We start from the raw sequence: 11,048 nt of genomic DNA, 5'->3' as shown, positions 1-11,048 counted from the left end.
TCATTGCTTTTTAATTTTTATATGCTGTAAATTTTAACTATGCTTGGTTTATCAGTTGTAAGCAATCTTGAATCTCAAGCTCAGGAAAAGGCAGGATAGAAATAAATAAAAACTAGTTCTGACACCATGAAATGATCAAATGTAACACACAGTATTGCTATATTGAGACCACTCAGCAAGAATTGCTGAAATTTATTTAGACTTTTTTTTACAAACATCAAAGACACTGGATTCTGAAGAAGTTATTTACAACAACAATAGAAAAGTGAAATGTGTGGGCTGTATTAAAGTGCAATGATATATGTACAACCACGTGCGAAATTCAGGAAGATGCTATCAGGGACAAAGTGAAAACAGAAGGGACTTTATAGCTTTTGGTCCCCAAAGTAGTTCCTTCAAATGAACCAGAGAAGCAGTAAATCACTTTATTCATTCTACATTATATATATAAAAAAGCCATTCACTGCTTTTCAGACACCCAAAATGGCACCATGGGCAGCAGGGGGTTGGGGTGATCACAGAGAGAATTATGAATCCTTGTGTGTGCATTCCTTCAATCTAGGTCAATTTTTTGAGTATGAATATCATTATTTTTTCTAGCGTTCATATTTACAAAATAAGTTACAAAGATTATTGCTATTTTAATACCATGATGGGAAAGACAGTGCCTTGGCTGGCAGAGTAATATTTATGCAAGATGATTTGAAGAGGTGCATCTTTTGCACTGGAAATGGTATAAAATAAAATCTTAAGACATCATTCACAGTGCTGCCTTTTGAAGAAACCTAAGTACATACACAGAGGCAGCTTTAGCAGCCTGAAGAGTATATATATATATGTATTTTACATTAGTAAATACAACACACATATAAACATATATAGGTAGACATAAATTGTTGTACTGACCAGAGTCAGACACAGCTTGATTGTAACTGTGAGCCAGAATATATTTCTGGCATTTAGAATAATATGATGAGACACTGTTTATACATCTGGAAGCCAAATCAAATTAATTATATCTTGCTCTATTCTAGCCTCCTAGTTTTAATAAGTGCTGACAGTTAAAAATCCCTTCAAGACGACTCTTCATTATATAATACATGAATGAGGTATAAATGATATAAATTAATTTGGAAATATGTAAGAATTCAGGTTGGTTTATATAAGAAAATACATACAGCTTGTATTTGGAAATGAAGATGTGCAAATCATATGTTAGAGGAGACTGGTCATACAACATTTCTCTCTTTCACATAAAGGATATAAAACACCTACTATTTTTCTTGTTTTTTTTAAAAAAATCTATAGTTGTTGATGTTCACTTTCTCAAATGGTGTTCTTACTTTCACAATAACCTTTAAACAGTGGTGAGATTTCCATCTCAAGAGACTTAGGAATGCTTCATTTAATACCTTGTGGCTATTTTCTAACTGTAAGTGCTAAGGGCAACTGCATGATATTATATAACGTTGAATAACAACATAAGCACTATAAAATATGTGTCAGTGCTTCTACTCAGTAATTTTAAGAAACAGATGTTGCTTTTTCAAGTTGCCAGCATTCTATAGTCATCCTTGGTGTAGGATTTGGCTGTGTGGTAAAAAATACATCCAAATAGCCATTGTCACATACTGTAAAAAACAAAACAAAACACAAAAACAATTGTGTCTGTTGCAGTGGAACTGTTCATTTCTTTTGTGACATAGCATTTATGGGTATAAAGCACAGTGGTTAAAAAAAGTCAGAAATGGAATCCCCTGATTCTGGAAGATGCAGTGGAAATAATGAGGACCCCCCCCCCCCCCAAGTACAGTTGAATTGCAATTCCCATGATTTCTCACAAAAAACTCTGCTGGATAGGCTTGATGGAGAGCTGATGTCCAAACATGTGGAGGCCAGATGATTCCTACCCTGCTATAAACATTACTTTCCTATACATCACACATTGACTTAGGAGGCTTTCACGTACAGTGATATGTAAAGATCAAGTTTATCACATTCTACATTAACTTCATATTTGTTGTTTTATCTGTACAAATTTACACCAATTAACATGACTCGATTTCTTCATAACATTCTTCCACTTCATGGTAGAGCTCACTGTGTTCTAGAAAAGTGGCAAATGTCTGACATGCAACTTCAAGAAGACTTCTCTTTTCCAACACGCTGCCCTACTATTCCATGCTTCCAATCATCATTTTACATTATCATTTAATCCCTTTAAGAAATCCTTGTAAATGACCACTTAAACTTGGTCGGTGGAGAGACACTGAAAAGACCAACAAGCATGGTGCTTCTCTATTTGATCTAATATTCAGTTTTTATATTTGAAGTTGGAAAGCTTCACAGGAGACGTGACTACTCTTTTCAGTCAGCCTTTAACATCCGAGACACTGGTGCTACTAACAGTGCAGCTTTCACTGTAGCTTGATGATGAGCTCAGAGTACTTGAACCAGCGACTGACTCTGTATGGAGAGCACACAAATTTACAGAGAGTTTTGTTTTATTAATAGGTTTTGGACTACACATAACTTCACAGCATGAACTCTTTGATAAATTAAGCTAAGCTAAAGTACTGTATCTGTAATAAAAATCTCACCTGAGCTGTTCAGAGAAAGAGCAGATTTTGAGTTGCCAAGCAATGCCAAGAGACTGTTGACTGGGACCCATCCTTCCCTGCTTGTGCTCAAATTCTTTATATACCTAGGAAAATATATTTTCATGGCTTTCAAACATTGTGAAAAATTGTAAATATTAACACTAGAACTATAGCCCCCCCTTTCAAAGAGATCAAGACCTTTATTTTGGCGCATAAGCAACATTGCAAATCTCTAACATTGGTTATAGTTTCCTTTGTCTTGTAATTCCCTCCATACATTTCCCAATGGATGTGAGGAAATCAAGCAGCCTACCAAATATTGTTGGACTACAATTCTAGTGGCTGTAGCACAGCCAACAATGAGGAATGCTGGGATTTGTAATCGTATAGATATTGCCATTCCCATCATTCTTCACCAGCCGTGGTGGCTATCACTGATGGGAATCACAGCAACCAAGAGAGGGCTATACATTCCTCAGCCCTGTTAGAGTTGGTCATTTGGATCATTACATATGTACAGGGTCAAAGTGGTTTGAATGGGGTCCTGCCTTCAAATATAGTTCTTCATACCAAAGCCCATCTTCTCCTTCATGGATCAGCTGAACCAAGTCTCCACTTTTCAGCACCAAGTCTTCAGAGCCTCCTTTGTCATAATTGGCCACAGCAGTATATTTACCAGGAATCTAAATACACAGAGGAGAAATGACAGCAGATTTAATAAGAAACTATTGCATTGCCAGTAACTTCAATCAAAATGCTGATGGTAGGTTTCAACATCAGAAAGAAAAAAACACATTTGCTTCTGATTTTTAAAGTGCAGCTTAGTGAACATCCTTGATTACATGTGTAACAGCCAGAATTTATTTATTTTATTTATATTGTACCTTTCTTCTAATATGGAACCCATGGTGGCTTATAATACACAAGATACAGCTTTAAAAAAATTAAGCGACATGATAAGAGTTAATAACATTATTAAATAAGCTATCATTAAAAATGCACTAACTTAGGTCTACGCAGAATGGCAGTAATCATGCAGTTTGATAGCACTTTAACTGCCATGGCTCAGTGCTATAGAATTTTGGGATGTGCAGTTTTGTAACATATTTAGCCTCCTTTGTCAAGAGCTCTGCTGCCAAAGCAAATTACCGATCTCAGAATTTCATAGCACTGAGGCATAGCAGTTAAAGTAGTTTCAAATTGCATTATTTCTGCAGTGCAGCATAGACCCTAAAACAATTAAAAAGCTTTTAAAACAGAAAAATGAGAATAAAAGTACAGCATCCCATTTGAAAGACTATTCTGCAACAGTCAATTAGTTGCCAAAAGTCCATCTAAATAAAAAGGTTTTTGCTTGCTAGTGAAAAGAGAGCACGGAATGGGCTAGTTTAGCTTCCTGAGGGGGGGGGGAGTTCCACAGCCTGAAAACAGCCACCATCAAGGTCCATTCAGATGTCTATAACAAACATCCATATGATGGTGGGGGGACTTAAGAGAAAGTCTTTCCAAAAAGACCTTACAATTTGGGCAGACTCATATAAGAGAGATATGGTCCCTATCTGAGAGCCTCACGTGCACAGGGGTGTGCATTCTTACTTATGAAATGACAAATTCCAAGTACATAGGGATTTATCATCATGCACCTCACATATGAGATGTGAAAGTTCCCATATGGGTGGAGTGCTAGACGGGCCCTGTAAAAAAACATTGTATAAAAGTCATTTCCCAAAGCTGCCATGCCTGCAACACAGGGCCTTCTACCAGCTTTTGGGAGGCTTGTAGACATATTTTGGAATTTTGAAAAACAAAACCCCACAAAACCACCCAACAACATCCAGAACAACAGTACAATTTAGTTGCCATTGTGGCAGGGTAAGAATGGCAATTATGAAAATATTAGGAGGGCCTCCACTGCTTTGTGTGTGTGTACATGCACTTATATACCCATTTCCATAGCTGGGGGAACAAGGCACTGAATGAAGAGAAGGACCGGCTTCAGCTGAAAGTACAGTGCAGATAGACTGCACATACTTTAAACAGGCATCTCAGCAGTGTATCATCATCTGACATATATCCTTCCATCATTGCAACAGGCCATTTGCTAGTGTCGCTATGTCTGTCTGTCTCTGTCTATCTATTTGTTTCCAGTGTGAATATGTGAATGAAAGAAAGAATGAGTGTTTGTGGAGCACAGTAGAGAAACATCACTATATTCATAATATTCCTTGAAAGTTATCACTTCATGTTACATCTACATCAGAGAGTAGCTGCTGCAAAACTATTACAGCAGGCCCTTGGTATCCACGTGGGTTTGGTTCCAGGACCTTCTGTGGATACCAAAATTCGTGGATGCTTAAGTCTTGTTAAATACAAGGGATAGTGAAATGTAGTCCGTTATATAAATGGCAAAATCAAAATTGGCTTTTTAGAATTTAAATATTTTAAAAATATTTTTCTATTATTTTCAAACCGTGGATGCTTGAATCCATGAATAAGGAGAGCCAACTGTATATACTTACATATATAATGATCTATATACTGTAGTGAGAAAACAGATATAAAAGAAGATAGACACTCCATAGTCCTGACCCAAAAAGCAGCTAGAAATTGGGTAACTAGAAATACATTAATCCATTTCATTCCCCTCTCTCCAGTAAACATGAAAAGTATTTGGTTACCAGCTTCTTCTCCCCTTTTCCTTCTTCTTCTGCATCTGAGGAATTGAATGGATCCTCTGCACTAGACCAACCATCATTTTCTTCAGAAGCATCAACAGACTGAGATGCCTTTGACCACCCTTAATAAACCAATAATCAACTGTTATTAAAACCTATAAATCAAGCCCTAAAGGTATTACTGGGACAATATCTATGAAGCTTTGTGAGTATTCAAACATGCCTATACATTATTAGTATTATTGATCAGAATCTTTAGACAGTGAAATGGAGCAACTTGTACATAAAGTTCAAGGTCCATTTAGAACAGTTCAGGAAAAAAGAAGAAAAAATCCCTGAGCCAACTCTGTTGTAGAAGATAGGAAGGCTTTGCATTGTGACTAATATTCTTGGTGGATGTACCGTAATCATCATAATCCCCATCATTATCAACACAACTATGTTTCCAGCTGGTATGCTTTTTAATTAACACATGTATCTTTTTAAATGTGACAGAATTTGGCACCACATATATTCTCATGAACAGGACTTGTATAATGTTTGCATGTCACAACAAAGGGCCAGATAATTTTTAACTCTTATAGTTTACAACTGTTCTGCTTGTTCCTATGTCCTAGTCTTGACATGTGTTTTTCTTCAGCAAGACACAACACTTGTGTGTGTTTATTTATATATTTGTACATATACCATATATACTTGACTATAAGTCAACATGACGTATAAATCCAGGACATGTTTTGGGGCCGAAATTATGGATTTTAATATGTCCTGTGGATAAATTGAGCTTAAAATTTAGGGGTGTGTAACAAACAATCTAAAAGATGAAATAAAGGAAAAAATGTCTTTGCAATCAATTTCAGAGCTAGATAATTTTGAACTTAATTGTATTCCAGTTCCTTTTTTAGCCTCCCAATCAGCTGTCTTGTGGGGAAAAACCCCAACCCATTAACAGATGCTTCTAGTACCATACATCACAAGGAGATACAGCAATAGATGCAACAAATCATGCAAACATTGGCAATGGTAGACTTTTTTTTCACTCAATCAGTTTATTACTATAATCTGATATACTTATTTGTAAATCTCTCACCTGTAGCATAAACCTATCCAAATAAAATCCACACAACAGATTTTTACCTTTTCATTACTTTTACAACTCAGAACACCCACCAAGTATTACTGTTTCTTTTACCTATTGTTCTGTCATATATTTTTCAGGCCAAAGAAACTAAATCTATAGCAGTAGATTGTAGCAAGAGAGGGTTAGATTATTAAGAGCTAGCATTGATTTCTATCGGAGAAAATAAATAGGTTTAGAGGATCTAGGAGGGTAACAGCACAGGTTAATACAAAAAGATATTTGTATTTGATTAGAGATGCCCTTAAGTGGAAAACATACAGACACAATACAGCTTCTCTGTGTTTTACTCTCTGTACTTATTAGCTATTGGGGTCAGTCTGAAGAGAATCGTTAAGAAAAGGAAAGGCATAAATAAGCCTACCTGTGCCTATTTAGTTCCACGTGCCACCCTAGCTGGTTTTTGGGTTAGGCTAAGATGTTGGTAACTCTGGTTACACTTCATATTGAATTTAGCTCTCACTGTAACTTAGGGCCTGAACAGACAGGCCAAAATAAAGCTGCTTCGGGTCACTTTGGAGATATGCTGTTTAAATGATGCATGTGTCCTAAGAGGCCGGAAGTTGTGCCAAAGCCATGCTCCAGTCCTAAGGACTGGAGCGCAGCTTTGGTGCAGCTTCTGGCCTCTTAAGATGCATGTGTCATTTAAACAGCATACCTTCAAAGTAACCCGAAGCAGCTTTATTTTGGCCTGTCTGTTTGGGTCCCTACTTCACAAGCTGTGAGGTTTGGAGAATATAAAAGAGAGAACATGCCAGATATCCTGGCATGGAGGAGGAAGGTTTGTACACAAATGGGCAAACACATGAAAGACAGGATACATTTGAAATGGGAGCTCGTATAGCAGGTCCAACAGAAAATCAATAGCAAGTAAAAGTAATAACCTCATTTGTAGCTATAAATCAGGCATCAGAAACTTTTAGGTCTCCAGATGCCGTTGGATTACAACTCTCACTATCCCTTACCATTGGGTACACTGGCTAGAACTGGTGCTAGCTGTAGCATAACAGTGTCTGGAAAGCCACAACTCTGATCAACTCTGCTATTCCATAATTAAAATGGAACAGTCTTCCAGAATTTCATGAGTTGGTGCTTTTTGGCAGTTCTGAAAGGCTACTGAAGTTGCCTGTTAGCTGTGAAGCTACTAGATACAAAAGCCAACACAAGCTGTCAAGCAGCCAAACGTCACAGCACGCCATGCACAAGAAGCTCATATAGCCCAGGAGAGATACATTACCTTGCCTGCGCTGAGCAGCTAGTAAAAGATAAGAAGTGCTGACCCACTTGGCCCTGTTCCATGTTAACACAGAACTTGCATCTGTGAAAGAACTGAATAATAATAAGTATTCCAAGTGCATTACACTGGAGCTGTGATGCTACCTTCATATCAAGCTAGAAAAGGGAAGCTTGATTTAGTTTGATCACCATTACAAAGAAATAACCAAATTATTTCAACTGTCTGTCAATGGAAAAGATTGTGTTGCTCTCCTTTTTCCCTTGTGAAGTAATGTTTGCTACCACTTTTGTCTTATATGCTAACCTCATCTCATTTTCCTGAATCTCATTTCTCATATGTGTTTGCTTGCAGCTCAGAGCATGGAAAAGTTAATTTTTAAAACAACAGAACTCTGCCTCCAGCCAGCATGGCTAGTGCCTCTGCTAGACAGGATTTTGGGAGTTGCAATCCAAAAGGTCACCTTTCCAAGTTCTGGTTGGCATATTGCTGCCTAAACTCCAATTAAGGTCCATATTTATATAGGTCTCTTGTCAATCGTGCTGCTATCCGTCAGGTGCAGCTACAGAAAAATTTCCATATTTGAAACACGAAAATCCTCCACAGACCTCCAACAGTCTCATCCCTGCCCAAGGCAAACCTAGGTTTGATTGTGCCTGTCTGTATGGTTTCAGGATGGGTGCAGAGATTCCAGAGATTTCCTACTATTCTATCATTCTGAATGTTATGTAGGATTTTTCTGCTTGTCAAAAAATGGTTTGGCAAAATCCATGCTTTCTGTACAGAAAATGTGGTTCCAGTGTAGGAAACATATTTTCTGTGCAAATTTTTTAAACAAACAAACAAAAAACCCATGTGTTTTGCTGTGCAGAAAATCCAACAGAATATTTCAGAACACTGTGTCAAATAGAGGGAGAGTACTATGTAGAAATAGCTGTTTTCTCTTGCAGTGGGAAGAAAGTTACAGCAATCATTTGTTCTTTCATGTAAGGTCGATACAGTTGAGGATATATATCTTTACTAGGAATCCTATTGTTGCGTGGTGTTAAGCAGAATCTAAGATGAGGATGGATGGATGGACAGACAGAGATGAAAAGCGAATGTATAGGATTAATACACAATGAAAAAGGAGAGACAGTGGGATTTAAATTGCACTAATGATGCTTCATACATGTGTTGGATTGCACTTGAGAAAAATCTGATCTCAGAAATTGAAATACTATAATAATAATAATAATAATAATAATAATAATAATATATTGTAACAGGAAAAAAAACATTAAAATTCCATCTGTATACAAAGTTATGGGGCTACAAATTCAAAAACCAATTACATAACCACCCATTATTAAACAATATACTGTAGAAGCCTCAAGATGAACCAGAAGTCTATTTTGAAGAAAAATCTAGCCAACCAAGTTATGATAAATTGTTATGAGTCCACAAAGGAACCGGGAAGAGCCCAGGTTCACCAACTTTGAATAAACGGTGGATATGCTTATCCTATTCAACAAATCAATCCCATCATGGATTACCTATACCAGCAATTGTAGCTGAAACAAAAAATCCATGTAGTAACGGATTGCTGATGAAGATCTTACCCATATTGGTAGTACGTAATGAAGCTACTGGCACTTAGTGACTACTGGCACATGGAAGAAAGCTAGATAAAGTCATTTTGATGCTACTTTCCCATGGATTTTGTCTACAACATCAAGATTTACTCTTGTACTAGGAGCGCCCATGCTATTTTCTGGAGATTCTTGGAAATGGCATGGAAAGCTTTCCTGAATCAAAGCTTTCTACGTAGACTAAATGCAGAGGCTTTTTTCCAACAGTTCCGTGTGAGAGCAATAACAAGAAAAGTAAGCAAAAGGGAAAAAAAATGTCCTTGATTTCATAATTCATGGGGGATTTTTAGGCACTTGAGCATAACTTCCACACAATGGGAAGTGGGAATAATTCAAAACAAAGAATTGGCAGTGTAGCCAAAACGATGTATATATTACACTGGGAACCTATAGTATAAATATGAAAAAATTGATTCCACTCTACCTCTCAGACCCAATGGAGTTGGATCACTCTTTACTTCATGTCGTTTAGTATTTTTGTCTGGGCTGATGGGAGAAGCTGCAGTAGAATAAATACACAAAAAAGACATAGAGAGAAAGAGGTTGACGAACTGGACAAAGAAGAATAGATGGGTTGTATGCATATTACCTTTGAGTTTATATTGGAAAACAGAAATGGGTTTTGAAATGTCACCTGTTAAATAGGATTCTCTTCCTAAAAGAAAAGCAAGCCCCAAATTTAAGTAATCAAGAAATAGAAACAAAATGCAAAAAGGCATAATGTATTTTTAAAGTAAGTTATAATTAATTTGCATTTTTGATATTTTATGTGCTCACATGTAACTTTAATAAGACTAAATCCTGTATCAGTACCTGGTCTCAAAAGAAGGATCATTGAGAAAGTTTGGCTTTTTGTGGTAGGAGATGCTGTTTCTGTCGAGGCAAGCATGGAATATTAGTGCTCACCTTAAATGAAATTTTAAATCAGGTAGCTGCATTCATCTGCAGCTTCTCCAGAAAGAACTCAAAGGTAATGAGGTTGTTAAAGAGACCATATTCCAGTAATAGTATGGTTTCAAGCTGCACTCTCATAAAATGGTGCAAAGGAAGTAGACAAGAGTTCCTGTTTTCAGAGCAAAATCAAGCTAATCTCTTATGAAGCGCAAGAAATCATTCTTAGGATTTGTAAAGTGATTTCTCTAAAGTAATGCTGCTGTTTTCTAAACAGTTCACCATTTTCAGAGGAGCTTACTTTTATCTCTAAGACTCTTTCTCTCACATTCACTCTTCATAATAGACAATGGCAACCACTGTCTGTACTGGGGGGAAATCTAGCTCTCTAAAATACACCTTTTTGATCTGTCAGTGTAAAGTATTTCTTTTTTTAGAGAAAAAAGCTGAGCCACCTGAGGTTGGAATAGTTACCTCACAGCTTCTACAAAAAGGAGAGATAGAAAGAGAGGAGGAAGAGCAGCAGAAGAGGAGAAGGAAAGAACATACAAATGCAAGATAAACGAGAAGCTGTGCCAGAAAAGCAGGGGGCTTTACAGGTGATAATGACTGATGTTTGACCAAATCACCAGACTCATCTAGATAATTAACACAATTAAGTCTTTTCCACCTGAAAATAGGAAAACAGTTAATGGGCTCTTGAATTAGTTAATGGAAACTAACTAATAAAGGGAAATAAGTTCCTGTAACTCAATCTTTGTGTTTTTTGCAAAAGGTTTAGATGAATGTTATTTCAAGATCTGCTAAGCAGCTATTAACAGCAAGACTATCCATGGATATGGAAAGCTTCACGGTTCCTAGCACTGCTGATTTTATTGC

The 11,048-nt window shown here is 36.9% G+C and overlaps 1 protein-coding gene across 9 annotated transcripts in view; it reads right to left on the bottom strand.

Annotated features, from left to right (window-relative positions):
* Nucleotides 1-162: 162 nt before the first annotated feature.
* The window catches only part of LOC149319213 (guanine nucleotide exchange factor DBS-like), a 173,667-nt gene continuing 162,781 nt past the window's right edge, over nucleotides 163-11,048 (bottom strand). For 7 of the 9 annotated variants that reach the window (XM_089511290.1, XM_089511293.1, XM_089511298.1 and 4 more), the window contains 5 exons: nucleotides 9,703-9,777; nucleotides 5,279-5,397; nucleotides 3,171-3,283; nucleotides 2,601-2,704; nucleotides 163-2,466 (listed from right to left, as the gene is read on the bottom strand). In XM_089511290.1, the coding sequence (XP_089367416.1) occupies nucleotides 2,372-2,466; nucleotides 2,601-2,704; nucleotides 3,171-3,283; nucleotides 5,279-5,397; nucleotides 9,703-9,777 (506 nt within the window). In that variant the 3' untranslated portion in view covers nucleotides 163-2,371. The remainder of the gene's footprint in view (nucleotides 2,467-2,600; nucleotides 2,705-3,170; nucleotides 3,284-5,278; nucleotides 5,398-9,702; nucleotides 9,778-11,048) is intronic. The other 2 variants (XM_089511291.1, XM_089511296.1) reach the window with 1 other exon arrangement.

The sequence above is a fragment of the Sceloporus occidentalis genome, unplaced genomic scaffold, assembly GCF_023333645.1.
Source record: "Sceloporus occidentalis isolate IW3139 unplaced genomic scaffold, rSceOcc1.0.p SCAF_2, whole genome shotgun sequence".
Lineage (NCBI taxonomy): Eukaryota > Metazoa > Chordata > Lepidosauria > Squamata > Phrynosomatidae > Sceloporus > Sceloporus occidentalis.
Note: the sequence above shows the minus strand (reverse complement) of the source record. Positions and strands in the feature narration are given on the sequence as shown.